This window comes from Myripristis murdjan, chromosome 12, assembly GCF_902150065.1.
Source record: "Myripristis murdjan chromosome 12, fMyrMur1.1, whole genome shotgun sequence".
In the NCBI taxonomy this organism is placed as follows: domain Eukaryota; kingdom Metazoa; phylum Chordata; class Actinopteri; order Holocentriformes; family Holocentridae; genus Myripristis; species Myripristis murdjan.
Window position 1 is genome coordinate 4,866,088 of NC_043991.1, and position 26,957 is coordinate 4,893,044.

At 40.5% G+C, this 26,957-nt stretch overlaps 1 protein-coding gene across 2 annotated transcripts in view; it reads left to right on the top strand.

Annotated features, from left to right (window-relative positions):
• The first annotated feature begins 203 nt into the window (after positions 1–203).
• vldlr (very low density lipoprotein receptor) overlaps positions 204–26,957 on the top strand; it is a 99,728-nt gene continuing 72,974 nt past the window's right edge. The window contains exons 1-3 of one of the 2 annotated variants that reach the window (XM_030065926.1): positions 204–683; positions 15,798–15,917; positions 22,882–23,004. In XM_030065926.1, the coding sequence (XP_029921786.1) occupies positions 611–683; positions 15,798–15,917; positions 22,882–23,004 (316 nt within the window). In that variant the 5' untranslated portion in view covers positions 204–610. The remainder of the gene's footprint in view (positions 684–15,797; positions 15,918–22,881; positions 23,005–26,957) is intronic. The other variant, XM_030065927.1, reaches the window with a different exon arrangement.

Below are 26,957 nucleotides of genomic sequence, written 5' to 3' on the forward strand. Positions count from 1 at the left end.
AAAATAAATAAAAGAAAATTAAATAAACAGCTCTATTGGTGGGATAATAGCAATAATACTAATACTAATACTACTACTAATACTAATGATAATCCCAGTATTATAGGACTAGGTTCCCGGGTGGTGAGGGGTTAACAGCGTGCTGAGGACGTGCTGAAGGAGGGTGACAGGCTCGGTGCGCTGCAGCTCCTCTGCCGGCCCCCACCGGAGCCGCCGCTCGGTGCCGAACGCGACGACATGGATCTGAACCGGACAGGCGGCGGGAACGGCAGCCCGAGCGGCCACGGCGTGTAGCACGAGATAAAAGGGGCGCGTGGTGCGCGGCGGCGGCGGTCGCCTCTGTTCTGTTGCGTTGCGTGGCTCCTCTCGCGCTCTCTCTCTCTCTCTCTCCCCCTCTCTCTCTCGCTCTGTGTGTAGCGCGTGCTGTGCTGATCGGCGGCGGCGTCGGGCAGGAGCGCCTTTTCTCTGTGTGTGTGCGAGTGTGTGTGAGTGTGTGTATGTGTGTGTGTGAGTGAAGGAGGGAGCGCGTGAACCGGCAGAATCGTAGACCAGGCCAGCGCGAGACAAGCAGGCTCAACGTTCAGCAAACAGCCGTCCGTCACGCCGCGAGATGGTCACGTCCGCACCGGGGCTCCTTCTCCTGCCGATGCTAATATGTCTCCAGCACTGCGCTACCGTACACGGTAAGACACTGCTCCGGTGTGTGTGTGTGTGTGAGAGAGAGAGAGTGTGTGTGTGTGTGTGTGAAATGTGTGTGTGTGTGTGTGTGTTAATTCTCCACACACTGGAGCCACGGCTCGGTGTGTGTGAACGGCTCGGCTAGCTTAACGCCCGGCTGTAGCCGTACACCTGTCCGCCTGCTCCTTGAAGGAATGGCCGCGGTTTAGCTCCACCTTGGGCCAGTCCACCTTGCCCTGCTCCTTCAGGAAAAAAAAAACACGTGTGAAACAACGGCGTTTTTCTTGTTTTCTTTTCCTTTTCCCGTTTGAACTCTAGCTTTTTTCAGGAGTGTGTGTGTGTGCCTTCATTTGAATTAGCTGTAGTGTTTCTGAAAGGGAAAAAGAGGCCCGATTTGTGTCGGAGAAAACCACCGCGGCGGCGGCGGCGGTGGTTTTCCGCTGCTCATTCATGACCAATTAGCCTACGGTCAATTATCGCTAATTAATTTTATCCCTCAATGTAAACCTGCAGCTTTTCGATAACCCCACTTGTGCACTGGATAACGATGCATCTGTGCATGCTGTGATTTATTATAATTATTTTTAATTTATTTCTCGCCCAGTGTAGGATTGTCCTCCGCTATCCCCAGCGGGCTGGTAATTTATTTATTTATTCCTGAAGTGGAAGCCGAGAGAGAGGGAGAGAGAGGGAAAGGAGGCTTCAGTGGATTGATATGGACCAATAAAATTGACATAGCGGTGTAGCAGCACCGCAGTCCCAGTAGGATATAGCAGGGACGGAGGGAGGAGGGGAGGAGGGGAGTGACCGGGGCCAATTACCGACCTAAGGTGATGCCAATGTAATTATGAGCTGAGTGTTGGTTAGGTTATCATTACCGGTGGATGATGCTGACGGGCGGACAGGGTGCAGTTTTCAAAGCAAGGCTGAATTTTGGAGCAGCCCAGAGCACTGCTGAAATGTCTTTTATTCTTTGTGTGTTGTGTGTGTGTGTGTGTGTTGCACAGATTTCACTCTTCTGATTCCCACCGTGGAAAATGGCCTTTGGTGGCTGTATCAAAACCAGTGTTTGTGCACACATACACCCCCTTCCCAAACACACACATAGACACACACACACACACACACATTGTACGAGCCTATTTGCTCGTGCATTGAACAAGACGTCACGCAAATTAGATAGCAGTAGCAGCCACGCTGGCCTAATTAAAATGGATGTATTTCTCCTCCATGGTTACTGTGATACAGTGCTAGACCCAGTTACTAAGCTTGTGTGGGGGGTGGGGGGTCTCACTGGGTGCGCTTGGTTTGCAGTCTTGAAGTGGGCGGGGCGGCGGACAGAAGGGGCGGAAGGCTTCAGCGACAAGTGCACGGCGGCCGTCTCTGTTACTGGGGCAAATTGTATTACTGTGACCTCCAGTGTGACAATTTATATTTATATAAAGAATAATAGGGCTGCTATTTTTAGGACAACAAAGCAATAGGACGCATGTCTGTAGCGCCATAGGCCTTTTTGAATCCATGCGTATAAAGCCAGTTTGAATAATAATCATTCAGTGGCTGTTATGGAAATGACCAAGTGATTTCAAGCCTGTGTATTTTCAATAGATGACTGTATCAGGACAAGTATGTATTTTGATCCATAGACCTTTTGATCAATAGATTTACATGCATAATAATGATAGGTAAATCAAGAGGGCAGAAAAGATTGCTGGCTTAAATAAATCCATGCAAAAAGACTTTTTGCGCAGGAAATTCCTTCGGCTTGTAATACACCTGGTTGCATTTGATTAAACTCAGAGGATCATTCTAGGGATTTTATAGTGCTCTATGAATCTGTCCATAGGAATTTGACTGTTTTTTTTTTTTTGTAAGGGAATGTTTCAAGCTGACATGCAGCCTGAACTTATTTCTTGTACCCCATAATTTTCTTTCCTCCTTTGCCAGCAAACAGTTTGTAATGATAGGCATCAGTTTTTCCAAACCGTGGATGACTCGAGGATGTAGAGCGAAACTTTGCATTTGTTGTCGGTCACATCACTTCAGCTGTCCTATGTGTTAAGAAGGAAATGGCCAAAAAAAACCCACCAAAACAATGCATCAAGGACTAAAGACTCAGCAGAATGAACTGGCAGAAAAGCTGACTGATATTTTCCTCATCCAAGTAGGCTGTTGCACTCTTATGTTAGCCTGTAAATATTTCTGTGGTTTGCGCCAGTGTCAACGTGATTGTTTTTGATCAACGGAGCTCTAAGCAGTTGCTGGGCGCCCGAGGCTCACTTACTGCATACGTTCCTCTCTCTCTCTCTCTCTCTCTCTCTCTCTAGCTACCACAGCATTAAATGGACGTAAACAGCAAGCAGTAGGCCGAGCTGATGTGATGAGTTGGGAGTTTTACTGTTGATGTGAACTCTAGTTTCTCCCTATATAACAACTCATGATCATGGCTGGTGCATAAGGTCCTGCTTTTTCTGATATATGGACTTTTGTGCTTCTGCTACACTGGAAGTCTGCTTATGGAAATGAACAGCTAGTCATTATGAATGGGTTGGGTGTGTAAGTATATTTGTTTGGTTTGTGAAAGGTTCATGATTGCCTCCTGGCTTTTCTTTTTCATGTGGGTTGTTGCATCAGCATGGATGTGTTCAGGTACAAGGAGGATGTAGGAAATATTCAGTGTAAAAAAAAAAAAAAAAAAAAAAAAAGCTGGAAACTATAATCGCTCTCATGAGTTATAGTTGTATGTCCAGCAAGACTAATTATCATGGATTTTTCTAAATATACATTAAATTCACAGCTGTGTCCACATATCAGTGCACATTTGGTTTCAATAAGTTATTATTCTTTAGGATTTAGCATATTATTTTGCAAGTAAGTTATATATGGTTTTTGGTTTTGCAATGTTGTTTCTTGACTTTGGATTGCACAGTGTTTCAGTTTTCTCATAGTATCATGATTATTATTTTAAAATGTCATGGACACAATGTTTATCTAAGACATCCAGTCGTCACTGCCAGCAGTGCAACAAGCTGCACAAAGTCTAAATCAGGCCTTTCAAGCTTTCCCTCCTGGGAGGCAGAGTAAGAAATCTTCTGTCATGATAACTTGCTGAGTTTGCTGGTTGTTATATGGGAATTTCCGACAGGACATAACCAGATTTTATGATTGCAATTAGTCACATGCAGTGGTTCCTTAAGCCTTACGTACCTGGAAAGATTATTATAGATGGATTCTTTTGTTGTCATTGCACTGAGTAAAGCAAATTTAAGTTGCAGTCCTGCATTTACACATGACAAATTGCAATTAAAAAGTAGAGAAGAGTTCAAACTAAACTACTGTATTATTTATGGTGCTAAATAAGTAAAATATCCATGTATAAATGTGCTTACTGTAACTTGTAAATCATTATGATAGGGGATAAAAGTGGAAAACTAGTAGGACATGTATAAAATGTATTTTAAATCTAATTTTGGGCCAAGCTGATGGCAAACAAAGGCTAACTGTTTGCCATATACCCTATATAGGATCATAATGGGTTTGACATTTGAAAAATACTAACCTTTAAACTAACTAAAGACCTAAAACAGCTGATTTCTTATGCTGTAAGGTATAAAAGCAAAAGTCCTGGTTTCAAAAGTGCAGATTTACCTGTGCAAACTAAGTTTTATGGTTTATGATGAAATATACCACCCACATTATACTACTTTTTTCCAGTCAACTTGATATTGAGAGTAAAATCCGACTGCAGTTGATGGTTGTTTACTTACAAAAGTGGTAAGTAGGCGAGGCAAAATCAACAGGCACAGGCAAACCTAGCCAGAATTTGGCTGATGGCAGGTATTCATTTCACCAAACCTATTATACAGCTAGGCTGTATTTTGTCTTATTTGTCTTTGTGTTCTGCAGCAGGTCTTTATAACATGAGTCATAGTGTATTCATCATGAGATGCTGATTGCTGCAGTAGATCTAAATGTTTTTGCTACCATTGCAACCTTTACAAGATGCACCAAACTGGTCCTTGTTTGCTGAAGTTTGGGGTGACATGTCCTGTCCCAACAAGCTGCTGGACGAGGCCCAGGTTCAGTAGGTGGAATACTGTCAGAGCAAAAGCTTGCTAAATTATACTTTAATTAAAATTATGCAACATTTTGTTTGGCATTGATCTTAAACTGTGTTGAAATCATTTTCCACCTTTTGTTGGATGAGTTTTTATCTTTTTTTTTTGTTTAGAAGAAAAGATTCTCCGGTATTTAGGATTATTTCAGAGTAAAGCAAACAATAGCTCATTCTTTGACTCCTTTTTTACCTCTTATTAGGAGGTGAAAGCAGAGTTTGCTTTCAGCTCACCAACCAAATCTATTTTCCAAGCCAAATGGAGGCATTTGTAGTCTGAGGGGAATATTTAGGCTATGCAGCGGTGAACAGGGCAGTCTTATCAGGAGAGTATGGTTCCATGCACCTTCCAAAACACACACACACACACACACACACACACACTCTCAGTGGTGTGTGCAGTGTTTCCCTTATCAGCTTCTTTGTGCCGGTCACCTCTGCTCTCCTCTGAGATGGCTTTAGCATTAGCCACATCTCCACATTTGTGTCACATTGGGAATATCTGGACTAAGTCCAAAGGTAACCATTGAATCTCACAAAATATGCCATGCTGTCTGAAGGACTGGTTTAATACCTGCTTTTCTTAAACCCGGCACTTTAAAATAGGTCAGTGCTTCTGGTGGGTCCCCTCGTGGAAAGTGCCGAAATGGTTTCATATCTGGGTTAAAAGTCTTAAGCACCCCGTGCATCACTGTTTGTCCAGATTTCCAGGAAACACAACAATTTGCACAATGATGCATCATACTTCAGCTGTGAGATAAAGGAGGAAGAAAGGAGGCTGTGATTTGCTGATCCAAGCAGATTTTTAGAGTCAACTATTGTTGATGGCTGTTGCGAAATACTACTCATTTGGTTGTATACTTGTGCTGTTGGAAGCCTTAAGTGCCCATCTCTCTAGGACAGCTCAACTATCAGCTCTAGTGCATTTCTATTTGTCACACTTGTGAAAACATTATGTAATCACTGCACACTTTCCGGATTAGTAAACATTAGCCTCTATCTCAAGTAAATAATCTTAGTAAATAAACAGGATTTAGTGTCCCATTTTCTCTAGGGATTATGTTCCACTTCACTTTTTTCCTTGAGTAAGTTTTGAGAAGGTGTTGTCTCATACTTTTCCTCAGCGGTTGTGGTTTAAGTACACATAAAATACCTTGTTATTGTTAGAGATGCTCAGCATTTGACGTTTTGATTTTGGACTGTTTTTGACACCGCATCCCTTTACAGTAACATAAGATGTATTCATTTCAATGCTGAGATGCTCAAGATTGAGGATGTTGAGACAAATAAAAGTCTTATTGCATTGCAGTATGTGTTGGTTTTCAAGGTCTGGGTGAGCCTGGTTTGCAAGGTAATGTTCAGGTTGTCATTTATCACAATGCACAGAATATGAAGAATGATTATCTGGAATGTTGTGTTAGTAAAAAATATAATGCACTGACTGGTTCTGTGAGTTGTCCTTTGCTTATTTCTACATTCATTTAAGGCCCACACATATTGATGTTGAACCTGAGAGTACTGCTGTGTTCATTTGAACCTGAATCCCATTTGTAATGTCTCTTTACAAAAAGTGCTACAAGACAAAATGCAATCTTTTAATTGGGCACAAATGGGGAGACAGGAGTGTTGCAGAAAGGGGAGTCCTGTTTACTTCTGTAATCCACCGGCAAGTGAGGTTTGATCCTGTAGTACCATAAGTAGCCATGTTTGGTCTGGTAGTGCCATAACTACCCCCTCTTTGGTTCTTGGCCTTCATTGGTCCTATAGTCCCCTGTTTGGCCCAGTTGTGTCTTAAGTGGCCCTGTCTGGTTTGGTAGATGATAGTTTAGCACCGTTTAACACTATAGTCCCCCAAACTAGTCTCCTGTGACTGTAGTGCTCAAGCTTGTCCCCTTTGGCCCTTTAATCCTTGTAACTGGCCCTGTTCGGTTACCAGGCTAATGGCTAAGCCCTGGATAGCTCTGCTTATTTGTTCTGTGGAAACCAAGCTCTTGCATTGTATTATTAGCAGCTGTTTCCCATACCTCTGTCCCTGTGTGTTTTTAGGGGTTTTGCCAGGATTTTTGTCCAAATTATGCTTCACGCACAGTAATGCTACTGTCTATTGAAACATATTGCCGTATGACATTAATGTTGTTCGGCCCAGAATGTGTATTTGTGCTATTAATTGCATGAATGTGAAATACGAGTTCTTTTCTTTTTTCTTTTTTTCTTTTTTAAACCAAAAAGTCAAAATAAACAGAAACCTCAGGGACATGACTTGGCCTTTTGGCAACACTGCTGTGAACAAAACAAATAATTTTTACTGGCAGCAGTGGAGATGAAAAGCTGTTTTTAATATTAAAACCCACTGAGCAGACTGTTGCATGTGTCGCTGTGTCAGTGTGTACAAATACAGCAGGAGGTTGAGAGTCTGGTTGCTATATGTTGAAGCTAAAGTTGTGGGTAACAGGGCCCATGAGGCAGCCAGCCACATACTCCTGCCTGTCTTACCCTCTAAGGTGAGACAGGCAGTAGTATGTGATGCATAAGGTGGGCATCTCTGCAGAGGGGACACCTGTGGGAACCCATTTTCATTCACACATCTTGAGGTGAGAGGTCAAGGGGACACCTTTTTGAAAAAGAGATGCACCGTTTCACCCTCCCCGAAATTTATCTAAACTTTATACCATGGTCTGGGTGAATACTGTTTTATGATTTGTAATTCGGCTCAAGTTTAATCACTGGTCTAAATCCATGTGCTACCCAACTTGTAACCATAACAACATTTAAAAAGCACAGCTGTCAAAGCTTACTTGTTATCACAGCTGAGATATCAACTGGATAAACTAAGAAGGAAAACACACCAACGGGTTTTTAAAATATTGTTTCCTCCTCTTTCCTTTCGATATTGTTGGTAAATGACCAAAAAAAAAAAAGGTTAATTAACTTGTAGGTGTGCCTTAAACAGTTTTAAGGTCCTTAACAGAGGCGGCTCTTTGCCTCCATGTCATGCTTTAAAACTATTTAACGCACACCTACTTGTTGATTATTCCTGGCTTGAAGCATTGTTTAGCCCCCTTGCCATCCTCCAAGCATGACATGCCTGGTGCCAATGGATTCCTTAGGTCGTCCAGTTTCATATGATACGAGTATCTTCACTGCAGCTTTAAAGCCTGCTACAAGTGTTTTTATATCAGTGAATATCAGTCAACATATACTGATATCGATGTATGTGACTGACCAGTATTGGCTGATACATTGGCTGGGCAGTATTTTTGAATTGCCTGTGTTTCACTAAGACTGTGATAGGAGCGTTTATGTGAAAAGCTGCTCATTTTCTGGGGTCTAGAAATCTCCTGTGGAACCAAAAGGATACAGCTGTGTCATAATTTATTACATAATCTCTGGGATATGTGGTGCCGAAGTTGTGAGATCGCATTGGAAGTGCCCCCTCCGGCTTTTTGATATCCCCAAACTAACAGTCCAAGCCTACACTGTTGGATTAGATTGGTGTTTCTGTGACCTGTCTTTTTTTTTTTTCTGTGTGTCAATAGTCGTTTGAGTGATGGATTGAGCTCCATTCGCCCTGATAAAGAGTTGGGTATGCTGTGATCCCAGCCTGCCTTTTTGTATGTGGTGTTTAATATGGTAATGTGGGTGAAAGGTTGGTGTGTTTGGTATTCTGTAACAGCTCTGTTCTGGAGTACGTCAGTGGTAATTTGGCTAAAGGTTAGGCGGGTTTGCCCTTTTTCCTGAGAGTAAAGCCCGCCTCAGCTGACAGGTGAGGGACGAGTCTGCGGGTTTTCATTCCAGACACAAACTACAGCGGGCGATTTCACAAATTAGTTTTTCTGTCTGTGGCTGAATTTGTAATCAGTGAAATTACCTGAGGTGGTGTTTGATTGGAATTAAAACCTGCACACTCTTGGCCCTCCATGGCACATGGTTACTCAGCCCAGGGCAAAACTGTCAGAAGTTGCTCTAAAATAAATTTTTACTTTTTAAATTACCTAAACATTTACCTGAAAATTCTTTAAAAATAAAAGCAATAAAAAAAAAAAAAAAAATTAGTAAACTATTAGAGATATTTAAATGTCATTGATGTTGCATTGACATCAGATTTCAGATCAGGCTTCAGATGCCTTTCACAAGTATTTAATCCTTTGAAACCTTAATAAATTCACTTGATTTTTATTTTTTTTTTCAAAAACATTGGGGGGTGGGGGCCAAATTAAGAGGAAATTAACTGAAAAATTAACAGGAAATTAGTAGAAAGTCACAAGAAAATCCCCAGAAAATTAGTTTTCTTGTAGTTTGGTTTTTACTATGTATAAGTATCATAAATGTGTATAGAGAAATAAATTACAAGAAAATTACCATAAATTGCTGCATTTCCCTCAAATTGTGAAAACAAAACAGGAACTAGAAACAAGAACCAAAAAATTACCCCCCGAAACATAAAAAATGAACTGAATTTTGTGAGTGTGAAATAAAACCTCAAAATAAAAGCCTGCCCACAGGCCGCCGGGTTTGAAAGAGATAATCCAAGGAGCACCCAAGCGTCTCAGCAAAAATTGTACCGAGTGTTTGCCAAACACTAGGGCTTTATAAAATATCTATTGACTCCAACAATAACTTTCCATCCCAAAAGCTTTTTTTCAGACTCCATAATACAGAGTACAAGTTGAGCTGATTATACACAGCAGGAAACTGTTTTGAATGCTGATCAAGAGTTGCTGTCTTTTTCTAAATGACTGATTTTCCACTTTTCATGAAAAAAAAAAAAATCACTTTATGAAATGCAGCTGTGAAGGTTGTGTCCTTTCCTCAGTGCTTCTTTCCTTTGTTTGTGTGTGAGACCTTGTTTTGGCTTGTGACAAGAGGGATTTGAATCTGGTGGAAAAAAAATTGGCCAGGGAAAACAAGATACTCCTTTCAGTGGGTGTTTATTGCCATGTGGCCCTTGAGCAAGGGGTTCAGGCCCGTCCAGCTGCTGCAGTTGCACTTCTTTTGTGCCGGGCAGCTCCCACGTGTGCCCGCATGTGGTTTTATGACTGAAGCAGGGCAACGCTGAAAGTGAATCTGCACGCTCAGCACAATCCGTCCCCGGATCAGATGAAGTGTGTATACCCTCGACTATATGACTCGACTCGACATGCAGTTTATCCTTATTTTCCTATTGGCTGTTATGTAGTAGAGAAGGGCATTTTCAGTGATTTCAATGTTCGAGTAACTGAATTACAGTGGTCCCTCGTTAATCGCGGGACTTACGTTCTAAAAATAACCCGCAACAGGCGAAATCCGCGAAGTAGTCAGCTTTATTTTTTACAGTTATTCTAGATGTTTTAAGGCTGTAAAACCCCTCACTACACACTTTATACACTTTTCTCAGACAGGCATTAACATTTTCTCACTTTTCTCTCTTGTTTAAACTCTCAAAGTTCAAACCTTCGTAGAAAAATAAGTCCAGTATTATAGAATGAACGCATTCTGTACTGTACAGGAGACACGGCACGGAGGAGATTGATTGACAATGGTCTACAGTCCCTTAGCCAATCAGGACGCAGAACACAATGCGCTGTAAAAAAAAAAAAAAAAAAAAAGCATGCAAAATTCCACTAAAACAAATCTGCAAAACTGCAAGGCTGCGAAAGGTGAACCGCGTTATAGCGAGGGACAACTGTACATTGTGAACGAGTAATCGATTACTTGTTATATAAATTATCGTTAAAAAAAAAAAAAAAAATTACAGGAGGTCCGTACTTAACATCGGTTCTGCTAGTGTTTCCTGTCGGACACGGACATCCCCGACATGGCCTGTTGTTTACTAAAAAGCAGCTTCTGGCTGTCAGAGGACATTATTACATCATAATAAACCATTTATGTGAATAAACGGCCAACACTGTAAACCAGGGGTGTCAAACTCGTGCCATGAAGGGCCAAGAGGCTGCAGGTTTTCATTCCAACCAAAAACTCCACCAGGTGATTTCACTGATCACCCTACCTCCAAACAGAGAGGTGGGACTAATCAGTGAAATCACCTGGTGGAGTTGTTGGTTGGAATGAAAACCTGCAGCCTCTTGGCCCTCCATGGCACGAGTTTGACACCTGTGCTGTAAACCAAGTGCGTTTCCAACAACAACAGTTATTGAAGAACTGCAACAGCGTTGTAATCACGTTGTTGTAACATTCAGCTGCCAGACGTCTCAGCGGTATGGACTTCTGTTCTGTGTTGCCTCACACGTAACTGTCAATCAGCAGCCTAAATCATAAGCACAAAGCTCAAATAAATCTAATCTTCTCCGCTCTGGTATCATCACATCGGCGTGTGTTAACAGGGCTAGCAGAAGATGTGACGCGAGGCTGTCTGTTAGCCGTCTCCGCTGTTTTCTCCTTGTGCTTTAAGCGCATGTGGTTAAGCGTCGAGCTGGTATTTATGTGATATACAAGTTTAACGCCACATACTGTATCTTGCACTGCACGTTATCGTCGTCTTTTATGTCAAAGTATTTCCAGACATCACTCCTCCTGGTCGCGGCTGACATGTGACGCCAAATGAGTTGCAGCCAAAACCGACACACTGCGCAGGTGCTCGAATAGTAAGACGTTACTCGAATACTGACGTCAACAACGAGTACTCGAGTATTCGTACCCATCCCTATTATTATGTAGCAGAATAATACTGAATTTGAGTTATTTATGTGGAGGTTTTAGGGCTGAGCGACATGAATGAAATCAAATAACTGTATCTCTTCCTCTGTCAATGTGAAGTTGACATCGTAGGGGTGATACTGGTGATATTTACACGAGATTTTTGATAATCATCTGTAATGCGGATATGATGACCAAAAAGCTGGAACCGTGTGATCATTTCTTAATATTGCATCCCTTTACTGTAATAATTAATACTGTAATACAGCCTTTAAAACCAGAAAAAGACAACTCCGACTCGTATGCCGTATCCAAAATACCAGACAATATCTAGTCCCATTTTACGAAAACATTAGAGAGAAAAATACAACTTTAAATCGCTGCTCATTCACTCAGTGGCCGGGGATGTAAATGTTTTATGTAGTTATTGGCATGTATGAATTAATTCTCAGTGTGTGTGTGTGTGTGTGCTCTCTTCATGGTGGTCTGTATGGTCTTTTGTTACATATTTGCTTTCAGTCAGTCATGTTGTTGATACAAGCTTTCCTTCAGCCCAGAGCTACATAAACTGTTAATTTTTGCCAATTAATTATTTTAAGGCCTAGGGCATCACAATCACCTGACACTGAATAAAGAGTGGCTGACCCTCAAAATGCTTTTTTCTTTCTTCTATATAAGCCTGATCCTTTGTAATGCTCAGATTGGTCAATAACAATGTGATTTTTTTTTTTTTTTTTTTTTTTAAATGGTTCCCATGCAAAAAACAAAACTTTAAAGGAGGATATTCAAGAAGAGAACATTGAATACTTGTGAATTTTTTTTGGTCATGGTCAGATTTATATTGTATATCAGCACGGACTTCAATCAAAAATCTTCAGGATGGAGGAAGTGATAAACCTAACTCTTATACACACTGTCAGACAGAGGATTGAAAATTATGACACTTAAGCGATATCACACAAGAGGGAGCGCTGTTACACACTCCCTCTTGTGTGATATCGCTTTTATACAACAGTTATGTAAATGCCATTTATAACGGATATCACATTATGACTATTTACTAATTAAATCAGCTTCACCGACACAGATAGTTCAGTCAGATTTCCAACAGTTTAGGCCGTTATACAGAAACAGTCTCTCTAATGAAAGCTAGCTAGCTACTTAGCGTAGGTCTCCACATTTTCGAAGGCTAGCTAGTTTTGTGTCCTGCACACGTGTTGCCTTACAGTGTCAATTCAAATTCAGGTTTATTTAAAGGCCATTATCAGTGTTGACAGTCTCAAAGGGCTTTACATGCCCACAAGCTTTAACAAACAGGACGACAAATCCCTGATTTAATCCTGGCAGATGTTGTTCTGTTTTAATCCCTGTTTTATTCTGTTTTTGTTATTGTATTGTAATTCCGTATTTTATGGTTGTTGTACATTAGGCATCATTGTAAATGAGGGCTTGCTCTCAATGATTCCCCGAATCCAAATAAAGGTTGAATGAGTGAATGAATGAATGAATAATCCTCGTAGCGGGCAAGACCCCCGCTCTACCCTCCCACCCCCCAAAAAACAAACAAACAAACAAACAAAAAAGAAATAACAGCTGTTAGCTTCATTTTTCCTTTTCCCTCTAACTCGTCCAGGTGTGCTGATGTAATATTTGCACACCTGGAGGCTTCTCTCCTCCTCCTTGTCCTCTTCTGACGGCCATTCATAATTTGACTCACATGTTATTTTTAGAAACATGTCCATCTTTGTGCTACTGTGGTGCGAGATTTTATTACAGTTTATCACACAACACTTTTAAAGTGGCGAGATAAATCATAATAAAATGTCAGAGTGCTGTTTAAAAATGTATAGCACCGCTTGTTGAATGCCTCTTGTCCAATCAAATCCCTCGACCGGAAATAGCTGTTGTATAAACACCTTTTTATATACCCCATGACATTTCCACAGACGCCCTCGGGGTTAAACAGGGAAAGTGTGTAACCTTTCTAAAAACTTGTGGACCAGGACGGTACAGCTGGGACTGCGAGCGATCCAGGGCGTCTATCACTGCCTGCTCAATTTGCCCACCTGGACTGGCACTGGAGCCCGCGTCAAGGTCACCTGGCGTTATTTTAAGACCTCCAGTATAACTGTCTGCACACTGCACTGCAAAAAAAAAAAAAAAAAGTCTAGTGTTGATTTTGAAAAGTACTGCTTTTCTTGAGAAGAAGTGGAAGTATTGGGCATAAAAAAAATCTGCCTGTTTAGTTTGTGCTAATTTACTTGTTTTCAGAGTTGTTTCACCAGAGTTTGTTGAAGCAAAGCTGGTCACACCTCCTGTCTTCAATGGGAAACAAACTTATTTCAATAGTAGTTTTCAATCATGCAGCATCAAAACAGCTGAATATGTCAGTACTAACAGTCTTTCCCTAATTTGTTTTAAAAGATTCAAGGACTCCATACTAGGCTGCTTAACCTCTCAAACAGACATTTTTTTGCAGTGTGTAGATCAGTGTCTTTCCTCAGGGGAACCACATTTTCAGCTTTTTTTTTTTTTTTTCGTCATGACCCAAATACCTTTTTTTGGAGTCTACCATGCTGATTTTTAACATGTACATTTTTCCTCTGGAATATGGTATTGATTCTTAAAATCCTTTCTTTCCTCAAAAGAAGACAAAATTTACTTGTTAGGTTGAAAAGGCTTTTCTTGAATTTTCCTTTCACTGCCTCCATTCTGACTTTTGCTCATAGTCTCTATTATTTAAATTTCCATTGTTTTGGGGTCATTAGACTGACCTTTTTGTACACGAGAGATCAAGTTGTAAATCTCAACTGGGTACCCTCTTTTACTGTTTAATTCACTGGTTGCACAGATGTTACTGAACAGACATTTTTAGAACAGTGAGGTTCACTTCTCCACTAAAATATTGATGTCATTTTGTCTGCAGCTGCAGTGCAAACACATGACCTGAGCTTGGACGTGTGTGTGTGTGTGTGTGTGTGTGGTTCCAACTTTCTCTCATCTTTCTGTCTTCTCAGTGAAATTGAAGAAGTTATAGTAGGCTGCACTGATTTTTATTATTTTTTTTTTCTGATATGGTGTATTTGAGAATTTTGAGTACTTGCTAGTGCGACGTACTGAGACAATTAGTTAACATTATTTGCACTAACTATGCAGCCTATTCAGTAATACAGCACTTAATATAACCAGATCACTGCACATGCAATCTTAAGGTTTTGTGGTTTTTGCCAAACATTTTTGTTCACAGCTGAAATGCTCTGAAAATCCCTGATGTTTTGATGTGTTTATAAGAGTTGAAACCTGTGCCCCTCAGGCTTCAGCACAAGGTTAACCTGCTGTGTCAAACCTGAAGAGTTTTATCACTCTGTGGTTTTATGTGAGGCTACACTGTCCTAGGTACTAGCTGCAGCTTGCAGACATGACTTTCCAGCATCAGGCATGTCGGCGTAAACAGACAGGAGAATAAGCTTCGTGCACACTAATCTTTTGTTATATCTGCCATTTCCATTTATCTTGACTTTGCATGAGAAATATTTGAGTTCCAGTTGTTTAACAATCAACTAATCAACCTTTTATTTATTTGTCTGTTGTCCAAGTTGTTATGTACTTATGTTCCAATACTGAGTGCTGATTCAGTCCCTCTCTCTCGACATATATAAAAGCCAAACACTGAATGCATTATAAGCAAGTGAAGCATATGAAGCCAAAAATAGCCTACATCATGGCTCTTTGTTTTAAAGGGATACTTCACCCTTAATGCATAATATTTGTATCAAGCACTCACTTTGTGTTGTGTTCAGTCCCTGATGACCAAAGTTTTTCTTGTACGCCTTCATGGTTAAATTATATCCCCAAAACAGACAGCCATCCCTGATCCAGTGGAAAAAAACAAGGTCCTAGTGTTTCCCCTACCATTACATTCTACAGTCTCAGGGTCAAAATGTTTTATGGGTCAAATACTGTTTTAAGGTTAACTGTCACTTTAAAGGTTAAAGTGTCAAAGTGCAGGAAAAAGTCAGGCTTTGCAACAGGATCGGGGACGGGATGGTTGGGTAAAATTCAACTTGCTTGTTGGGTAACCAAGGCTAAAGTGATAATTGTGTTGAGTGATGCATTTGTCCGTGAATGCAGCTGTTAGATATTTTGAATCATTTTTACATAAAATAAACGGATGAATCAAATAATTTTGGATGTGTTTTTTGCTCAAGCATTTGCATTCTTTTTGTCAAGGCGGCCCGCTCCACAGTGCTGCGGGAAACCCTACACAGAGTGTTTACATGTAAACAAACAGTAAATGATAATGATGCAAACATATGGGAGCATAATCACGTTAATTTGCCTCATTTCCTCACCCTGTATGATTTCCTGTCAGGTACCACGACAGAATGTGAGGCCAACCAGTTCCAGTGCGGGAACGGTCGCTGCATCCCGTCCGTCTGGCAGTGTGACGGAGACGAGGACTGCTCCGACGGCAGCGACGAGAGCTCCTGTGGTAAGAGGCTGAACACACACTCACCAGCGCTCAGTATACAGGCTTTAATGTCAGCTGCATCACACACAGAACAGCAGCCACAGCTGGCACCATTATGGAGGCCCGCTGGAGAATTGGCTGCACATAAATAATGTTTAATTAATACCGCAACCAGGCCAAATGAAAAATCTTGTTGTGATGTGTCTGTAGATCCATTCTGATTATGGCTGGGATGATATGCCTATCTCCAGATTCAGTATTGTCAAAATACTTGGGCGCTGATTCGATATGTATTGTGGTTCAATATTACAATTTATTGCAACTTGTTTTTTGAGTTCTTGTCTAGTTTGTGGATGCAACATTTCATGAGGCTGTGATTATCCTAGAGGTCACTATAGGTCATTTTATACAGTGAAATGGCTGCTATGGCGTCTAACATCATCACACATGAATCAAATGTGGCTCATTGAATCCACAAGAGTCTCAGCTTTCCAGTCAAAGCCAACTGATGCAGCTCCAAGACTGTTTAGACCCCAGTCTGCACACACACACCATTTTACAACAGGCCACAAGAAGAACACATGTGGACTGCAGGGTTTGTGGCCCAAACTGCATGGGATTAGCAGAAGGTGGGCGTGTCTGCAAAGGGGAGAGCCGTGGCTGCACAGAGAACCCATTTTCATTCACACAGCTGGAGGTCAGAGGTCAAGGGACCCTTTGAAAGTGCCAGCGATGTTTAACCTCATTGCCAACAACCTGGCATGACATACGTGGTTCCAGCGTGATTCCTTAGGTTGTCTCATGTCATGATATCAATAAATCTAGTTAATATGATTCAGCAGTAAAAAAAAAATTGATTACAAAAATTAATCCAATCTTGCCTAAAGCTGACCTCAACTCAAGACTGAATATATGGTACTTACCTTTACCTGCAGTGCTCATTTGAATAAGAAAAGATCTTAATTTTGAATAAAATGGAAATTGAATAGGTCTTAAAAAGCATTAAATTTAACTCTCTGTTGCCTGTAGACACCCTAATGGGTGGCTAGCTTACATGATGAATACAAAATCAATCAGATGGATCAGTGAGGAAATAATCAATTCCTGGATTTCGCAATTACAGAAGAAATTAGACTAATACTGTATGGATCTTACACTCGCCACAGAAAATTCATTCCAAGTGAGAGAGTGTGTTCCTGCTGTGTTATTGGATTGGGTTTGCATTGCATTGCAGTCTGAGAGGGCAGTCAGATTAGCAATAAACCCATTCAGACATTTGAACAAGAAGGCAGTCGGGCACTCCAAATGCCAGAAAATGTGACAGCGAGGAAAGAAATATTAAAAAGCCTTTATTGTGGTAGCTAAAGCATTAAAAAGCCAACATGTTTCGACCACTGTAGGTCTTCGTCAAGATCCTCCGTGGTAAATATTTCCCTCCTTACTGTCACATTTTCTTATATTCAGAGTGTCAGGGTTGCCTCCTTGTTTGAGACACTCTGTTATCTCTGTTTCCAAGAGCACCGCACATATTTTTGAGCTACATTTGATCATCTTTTTTTTCTGTTTGCCAAACAGAAATTCATTAAATTTTCTATGTACTTGAACTGAAAACAATGTGAATGATGAAAAAAGTCATTCTCATCCAGCAGAAGAAAACATTGGCACCGACCATGCACATACTCAAAAGTCAGAGTTGATGTGTTGAACTCTGACCTGTGAATTTGCACAAACGACCAAAGGAAACACATCTTTCCTTTGTGGTCAGAACAGTGGAGCAGTTTTTAATTTCTGACTGTGTGCCACCACCAGCTGCGAACAAAACACTCCCAGATCATAAACTTCAGCGTGAGGCTTGCAGTCAGCTGTGAGACAGGAGGCGATGAAACGGCACTGAATCTGTTTTAGAATAATTTCTGTTTAATATGTTAACTAATGCTGCCGCTGATGCTCCTCAAAGGTTCCCGTCCTCGTGCAAGTGTTGAGTAACAGCAACAAAAAACTGTTGACTAAATTCAGTACCTGACAGCACCGTGAGTGTTGCATTTATTAGGTTGCATTACAAATATATGCAGTTTAAAGAAATAAAAATGGAAGCAAAAGTAACTTTACATGGTAATAAAACCATACACTATAAACATAAACAACATAAACATTCAGAATATATTGTTAAATATCTTTCACAAAGTATTAAATTGACTTTCCTTCTCATCAGTGCTTCATTGGAGGGAAAAGAGATGAATAAAACCCACACACACACTTTTTTTTTTTTCATTCTCCATTGTTCAGCATGAGGCCACAACTTTAATGTGTGCTCTATATGTGTTGCGTTGGTGTTTGTAGACACATGCACATACACACACACACACACCTACACACACTGTATCTCTTGTGCCCAAATACACACACACACTCAGTCACATCATACTGTAGTGTTGCATATGGTAATGAACTCTTTGCATGCCATGGCATAGTTTCTCTCTCTCACATGACACACACACACTCGCATACACACTCACATACACACATACACACAGATGTCATTGTACAGTTGGAACAACCCTGGCTAGCTTAGCCCCAGCGGGAGCCTTCCCAGAATCCCTTGAGGCAGTATGACCTGGTGATGGGGAGGTTGCAGATAGAGCAGAGCTATATATGGATATGACAGAGGTGTGTGTGTGTGTGTGTGTTTTGTCAAATACGTTCAGATCTCCTCTCTCCATTTTCTTTCTCCCTCATCCCTCCTGTCTATCTGGGTCATGTGAGAACTGGAGGGAAAGAGAAGACAAGGGAAGGAAAATGGGAAGGAACTAAGACATGGAAAAGGAAGGGAAGATTTGAGTTATGAGGAGAGGACAGAGGTTTGTCGATTTTAAAATAACATGCTTTATATTTTCTAAATAAATGGCGGTTTTGCCGCCCTCCTTTGTCGATTGCTACAACACAGCAGTGATCCAGTCTGTATCCAGTTCCACAGATATTTTCCTTTCTCTGGTCTAAACACTTTCCTGCCTCTCTCTTTCTGACTTGTTGCATTAAACAAAACAAGAAAAGTTAGGCTTCGGCAGTAGAGGTGAGCGATATATATTGTCTACGATAATTGTTTTTTTTAATGATGTGCGAAATGACAAACTCGAGTATGGCACTCATTTCACAAAAAGCAATCAAAACACGCCTTGAGAGTCCACACACATTCACTGCATATGATCAAGCTAAGTAGGACAGGCGACTGCGCATGTGCACCGAGAACACAACGCGAACAATGTTCACACATCACGAGACGCTAAGCTAGCGTGGCTGAAGTTTAAAATGAGTGAACAAACAGCGCCAGGAGATAAAACACAAACACCACCGGCCTCGGAATCGACATTGTTAGATTCAATTGCATAGACGGGGATCATCCTCATTTGCACAGAGGTGGTTTGGCTTTGGAAAACACGGGTGTTGCTCAAAAGACGCCAATCTGCAGATTATGTTGGAAAGTGGTTGCCGTTAATCCAACTCCACAACTAACTAGTTTCACAGGAGTCAGCGGTCGACCACGAACGACCAGCTGACTGGCAAAACAAAAATACACTGAGCAAAGTTTGGCAGAGTCATTCTGCAAAAGAGCGCCTTACAACAGGAAGGGCAACAGATGGCAAGAAATAACAAACACTGTCACCAATTACATTACAGAGGATATGGTGCCAGTTCAAGCGGCCAAGAGAGATGGTTTCCAACAACCTTGACTGCTGTGGACACCCTGCCTGGCCAGAAATATTTCAGTCCTACAGCTCTGCTTAAATTGTATAATTCATGTCGCCAAATTCAAAGCATCAACTGCAGAGGGTTTCATATTTTGCCCCAACAACGGATTTGATAATCATTAACAGCATCTAATATACTATTAACAAGAGCGGGTTAGTACAATGCAAGACTTTTACAAACACATTTTTGAGGGATGCAAAATATCGTCAAAATCCCCAAATATATCTATTTTTTGTCAATATTGCACATCTCTACTTAGTAGTTAGCATGAGCAGCGAACAAACAAAGAAAAGGGAGACTCCAACAGAAAATTTCTGTGGAATGGAGAATCAAAGCAGACATTTTTGTTTGAAAATCACATAGATATTACTTTATAGATAAGGTAAACCCAGAAACATGTTTTTTTCTCATTCAGTATTAAGCACGTAAGGCGTAAGGATGTGTGATAAGTCAGAGGCAAAACAAGACGGTGAGCACTCATTTTGGGATTGGCTGAGATTGGGTCTTTTAGTTTTGGGTCCTAGCACAGCAGCTTTGTTTCATCAAGTTTGTGTGATTATGGGTAAATCAACATCTACAAGTCACTAAGCAACCGTCAGCTGATACTGGCAAAATCAATGGTGACAGGGCGGTCAAAGCTGGAGCATTTTCTGTATACTGGTAGTTTAATTTTTTTTTTTAAAAATATAGACACTTAATGACCTATTTCTGTGTGAAAAGGGCCATGCATATCTTGCATAACAATATAAATAGAAGACTGGTCTGTTATGTTTGTAGTGCTGCTCTTGTGACTGGTGGAGCCAGTTTCATTGACTGTCATGGTTGCAGCATCCGCTTTGCAGGTGATCTGCATACATTATATGTTCAATGTAGCCAAGGCGTCAGAGCCCAAACGTCAGTATAAAATTGGGTAATACCGAAATCCATTCCAACAGGGCTGGGTGGGCTTTAGTTCCCCTTGTAGGGTAACAATATTATCAAGATAACTATCCAGCAAAGTGAAAATATCCCACTTGTTGCTACCGCTGCTCTTAACAGGCACTGCAACAATAATGTTTCCTCAGCTAGCATTGCTATAAAGCTTACTTGTTAAAAACCTGAACTTTGGAGGCTTGCAGTAGCAGAGTTGATTATGAAAAAGTCCACAGCCGCTAAAGAGGCACAGCTCCATCTGTCAGACTGAAGCACTTTGCCAGCTTTTGCCTGCTCTGATAGAAGCTTCGTAAAAATCCTCGGGAAAATGGTTGATTTCCACCCAGCCAGCAGTTCCAGCTGAAGGCTGTCAATCAAATGAGGGCGGGGGGAATAAAAACTGAGCTGGTGTTCTGATTGGATCGCCCCAGCCTTACGGTTGAAAGTAACTTTTAATCACCAACAAAAATGCCGGTTTGGAGAAATCAGCTGAAAGGTCCCTTACCATCCAGTAATGACAAAAAACGTTTTAATGGGAAAAAAATGCATATTTAACTTTCCTGTCTCTTTAACATACGCTGATTCTGAGGCAGGGAGAGTGTGTTGAGGGATGAAACCAATAAATGGTGTGCTAATGACAACAAATAAGTGTTAATGGACAAAATTATATTACCTGGCCATTTAATTTTCCAGTGATCACAGCTCTCTCTCTCTCTCACTCACTCTCTCTCACGGTCTCTCGCTCGTCTATTTTCTACCCTAATGTTTTATATGGTTGCAGCCCTGTTTGTCTAAGCTATTTTTTCCTCCAATGAGACAGAAAACGAGGCACACAGGCATGTGAGAGATACAAATCCGAAATAAATTTGTATCTAAATGATGAATTTCTGAGAGGGCGATAATGAGTCCCGCTGCGTCTTTGGCTGCTGCTGCAGTTTGAGTTTGAGTCTCTTGTTTTCTTCTGCGTGCATTTGGCATTCTGGTCAGAGAGCGAGGAAAGGCCTAGAGGAGACACTTAAATACTGAATGGACATGGAGAGACTGAGAATAGAGGTGCGAGTGTGTGTGTGTGCGAGAAAGAGAGAGCAAACAAGTTGGTGTGTGCGAGTCCCCATGCATCAACTTTGATCAAAACAATATGTCACGCTTTCTACAATGCTGAAAATCCCCACACCCCACCGTCTTTTTTTTGCTTTTTTTTGGCAGGCAGATCATCAGAAGCAGCTTCATGCTCCTGTCCCTGTTGAACCAATTATTTTAACTAACCAACTCTATTGTCTGTTTCACTTTCTCTCAATCTTGTTTTATTCCGTTATGCATTCTCCCACTCTTCCTTCTTTCCACCTCTTCTTCACATTTATCTTTTTTTTTTTCCTTCTTTGGCCCCATTCACACAGAACCGACTGTAACTGGAGGCATCCAGTGGTTTGTAGTAACTGTGGAGATCATCATTTTTTTTCTGTGTGAATCTGCCAGTAAAAATTTGCACCATATTTAAACCATCTGAAAGTCCCCTGATAGTACTAATTCAGTGTCAATCAGTCTTCAAAGTAAATTCAGCTGAAAAATGTGAAAGACTTGGCCATATTGAGATTTCAGTAATAGTTTGTTAATTGTTCAGCCCTGGCATGCACATAATACACGTTTTCATATCCATCGTATGTTTCTGGGCAAAACGTAAAACGCTCTGCAAGTGGAAAGATAAAAGCAACCAGCAAGGGATCCGTTTATCAGTTTAGAAATGAAAAAAAAAAAAAGAATTTTATTTATAGTTAATTGAACTGCAAGGATAAGGAGCTAGTACTTCTTGTCCATACATGCCTCATTCACAGGGTTTGTTACTCATCCACTCCAGCTGCGATAAATTTGTGATTAATTTGATAGATATTGTGGTTGTGATATAATATTTTATAAAATATTTTATAATTTTGTAGGAATTCGTTTTTTGCATCTTTATTTTAATTGAAAAAGCTATTCATATGCGTTTTATTTATTTATTTATTTTTCTTTTGCTGTGGTCTGTACCAAACAAACATGTTTTCTTACATCTGGAAAACACAATGTGTAGGCCAAGGCTTCTCTGTAGCACTATATACTTTATTTCCAACACACATTTTGTCACACATTTCACTTTTATGAAAAAATTACAGCTGCTGTGATTTGGAAACTGCACTTATGCCATAATGTGATTAATTGTACAGCCCTAACCTACATATTTTTCCTGTTTTTTTTTTTTTTTTTTTTTTCTGATATTTTTTATTAGAACATCTGAATCTCTTCCTGTACATCATAAAACTGTACATTTTTTTTCCCTGTCTGCCTCCAGAGAAAAAGACTTGTGCAGCGATGGACTTTGTTTGTCGCAACGGCCAGTGCGTCCCCAAGAGGTGGCACTGTGACGGGGAGCCCGACTGCGAGGACGGGTCTGACGAGAGCGTGGAAATCTGCCGTGAGTTTTCCTCTGCATGCACTTCAAAACATCAGGGGACGAAGAACAAACCGAGCTGCTCTTGGAGGCCAGCTAACACCATAAAATGCTTTAATTGGTACCTAAAAAAAGCAGCGCCCTTATGAAGACTTTACCACCAATATAGATGTTTTAACCATCCGCCTGCAAGAGAAGCTGAATTTGTTCTTCCTCTTGAGAGCCGCTGCTGCGAAGAAATCTCAACGATGTGAAAATAGCTGAACAGATCTGAGGCCTTTTTTTAGTGTGCAGTAAATAATGTGAAGGCTGTATGAATAATTATCTCTCTGCTCTAACTGCCACCTGAGAGAACACCACAGCGAACAGGTCATCCACTACTTAAATTATTTATGAAGCATTCGCAGCAAACGGGTTCACCACCAAGTGCTTAACGGATAAACAACAGACACAGATACAGATTAACATCAAGGCAGAACATAGCAATTTTTTTTTTTTTTTTTTAAGATGTGAGGTCAGAGCCTTGTGCTTGTGTCCGGCGCTCGTTAAACAAAAAGGTCACACGGCACTGCATGTGACCTTGTACAGACAGAAAGTGTATGTCGTCCTGTACGGCCTTAATTGCATAGAAGCCTGCAATAAATAGCACCTAAAAATAGCTTGTCCACCTCTTTAGGCTGTCATGAATCCTTATGAGGCAACTTTATTCACCCTACTTTCCGAGGCAAACAAGAGAGGGGATTTTTTTTTTTTTTTTTTTTTTTTTAAACACGAGGGTTTGACCACAAACCCTAAATCAGTGTTGTGGAGCCCCATATATCCTCCTTCCACCTGAAAGGAAGGGCTGTGGTGCTGATTTGTTTAAAAAAACACTGAATACTTACAGGACTCTCTCCTTACACCAGCTTTATTTGACTGATCTTGGTCCCTGCTCTAGTTCGTAAAGAATTTAGTCCTTTTTATTACTGAATACACTTTCATGAGGATGATCTTACCCACTTCGTATCAGTGTAAAAATAATGTATGATCATAACAAAATACAAAGAAAGAAGCCAGGCGGCATCAGTATTAAATATTATTTTGGCTATGTAATACGTTTACATTCACACGCGGTGCAGCGTTAGCCGGATGTGCAACAGAGGAACTGAAAGGCTTAATGTAACACAACAGACAGGTGGTCCAAGTAAAAATATGCAACACAAATTATCTCTGCAGGGACTGAAGGCAGAAATGTTCCCAGAACTGGGCAGAGAAGAGTCTGACTTTGCTGCTAAAGAAAAAACAAAGTCTGAAAGTAGGGCTGGGTATCTATGTTATAATGATATTGTGATATTTTATTTTATTTTTTATTTAACTTTATTTAACCAGGTAGGTCAATTAAGAACACATTCTTATTTACAATGACAGCCTGGCAAGAGGACAAAAGGACCTCTTGAAGGGAAGGGGGCAAGGGGGATAAAGAAAAAGTAAAGAAAGATAAAAAATTATGAGACTAGTTATCGATTTTAGATGTCGTGATATAATGATATGGCGTAAAAGTTGACTTTTCCTGGTTATAAAGGCTGTATTACAGTAAAGGGATGCAGTTTTCTGAACTTATCAGACTTTTCTACCTGTTTTAATGTTTGTCTTTAACTGCTTAGTCATAATATCCAAAATACTCAAGATTGTTTAACAATCTTGTATGTAAATATCTTATGAATGCAACAGCATCCCTACAACATCATCATAATATCCATTTACATTTGTATTTGGTCAAAAACATTGTGATATTTTGTCTCTATTGCTCAGCGCTATCTGAAAGATAGCATTACCTTCAGCTGGATTTGATAAATCTGCAAATTTAATTACAATTTCCATAAACATTACAAACACTTTCACTGCTACCCACTGTAATACAATTGTACCACTTCTCTGCTCTTTCAGGTGTTCAACAACATAACTACTAGTTATATAAGGGTTGTTTAATGATGCAAAAGCAAAAAAATAAATTGTTTTCCACCTTTTTATTTACCTCCACAATACTATAAATGATACCTGAGGGTGTTTTCCTTGCTGGTATTATGGAATCACACTGATGCACAGTGGCTGCAAAGCTGTTCAACACCACAGGTACCAACACATGTGGACAAATGATGGGAGGCATGAATGTAGAAATACCCCGGCACAAGTCTGTTCTTAAAGTTAGATTTATCCATACTGTTTCTACCGGATGAAAGGCAAACAGTTTTTGTTTGAACTGCCGTGTTTACACTGTACGGACTTAACGCCAAGCTGTTCGTCAGAGACATGAAGCTGGAGGGAAGTGAACATGAAATGAGAGCAATGGCTAATTTCTGTCAAAAAAAAAAAAACTCTGACAAAGTAGAGATGGAGATTACCGAGAAACCCCCCACCCCCAAAAAGGGGTAAATCAAAACCATTCAATTGATAATAAAAAAATAGGTCTGAGTTCAAACAGAATTAAGAACAAGGTGCTGCTGACAGAAATAGATCATTACAGTTAAGTCAATGCAACTCTTTATTTATAATGCAAAAGTAGCTGTTTATTCATCAGACAGTCCTCTGGTAGAAATGTGCAGCGGCATATTAATAAAACCTCAGAATTTATGAGATTGTAATTGTAAATTTACAAGCAAAATAAACTCAGAAAGCTAGTTTTTCAGCTACTATGATATTTAGTAATAAGGAAATCCTGGTGGTTTGAGCCCAGAATCACAATACTCTCCTCAGCATCTGGACTTGGAAGAGACATTGCCGTGACTTGGGCCGATTCAGAAGATTTTGGACAAAAATCAGCAAGATTTTATCAGCTGCTGGCCTGACACTCGGCGAGCAGCAGCGTCTGCAGTGTGCGGCTGATCCTACCTCGCAAAATCAAGCCATGTGGCTCCTTGACCAAAAAAAAAAAAAAAAATCTCTTTGTCACTTTATAATCTCAAAACTTTGATTTTTTTCCCCCTAAATTTGATTTTTTTCCCCCTCAAATTTACAACTTTAATCTCAGAAATCTGACTCTTTATATTTTTTTTTCTTCCCTCCGAATGTTACCCCTCCTCCCATGGCTCCACATTTTTTTTTCTTCCTACAATGGCCCTATAGGCCATCGTATAAAGGCCATGTTTTAATAAACAGAGGTACAAATTTTTCTATGGAGCATCCTGACTGCTTTTTCTTCTAAAAATCAAAACTTGAGAAATCTGTAATCTGCAAGCAGCGATCAGTGGCATCAGAAACTTTCAACTCAAAGTGTTCTTACGCCTGCCATCTCACTTGACCCTCGGGGATAGACACTCAGAAACATAAGACATGAAATATAAATAACAAAAAAAAATGAATATGTAATAAGATTAATTAATGTGCTATGTGTGCATGTGTTGGCATACTTTAATGAAATGTTGATGTAACTGCTCTGTAACCTTGGGCAAAATAAAACCTTACATGCATAAGAATGGAAAAATTTGTCATCCGGTACCAACTTTTGGCAGGACTCCTCGACTCCGCTGTAGCGTGTCTTGGATTGATCGCTGTTTGCCTGCTTGTTGTTCGCTTCCTGCCGAATAGCTGCAGTTTCTAACCGGCATCACAGCCTCCTCCGACGATTCAGTCAGGCACTTAAAAGCGGCGAGGGGAGTCTCCCGCGGGCTGCCCTGTCAAGTGAGTAAGTTGTTTAAAGGGAGCTAAGGAGTGCTGCTGCTGTGCTCAAAATGCTAAAACTGTGTGGCAAAGTCTCACCAAAGTGTTCGCTCCAATCAAAGAGGTGAAATATGAGGGAGTGTATCCTTACTGAAGGTGCTTTTTTTTATAATTTAATGAGAAGCTCTTGTCTTATCCTGCCTTCACCGTGCCGCCTGAAGACTAATAGTCTTCAGCAATACCCTCCAGGTATGGAGATAAACATCAGAGCAAAGATGAAAGCTATTCATCACACGCTTTTTTTTTTTTTTTAGTTTGAAGTTAGGCTTTCCAAAAAAAAT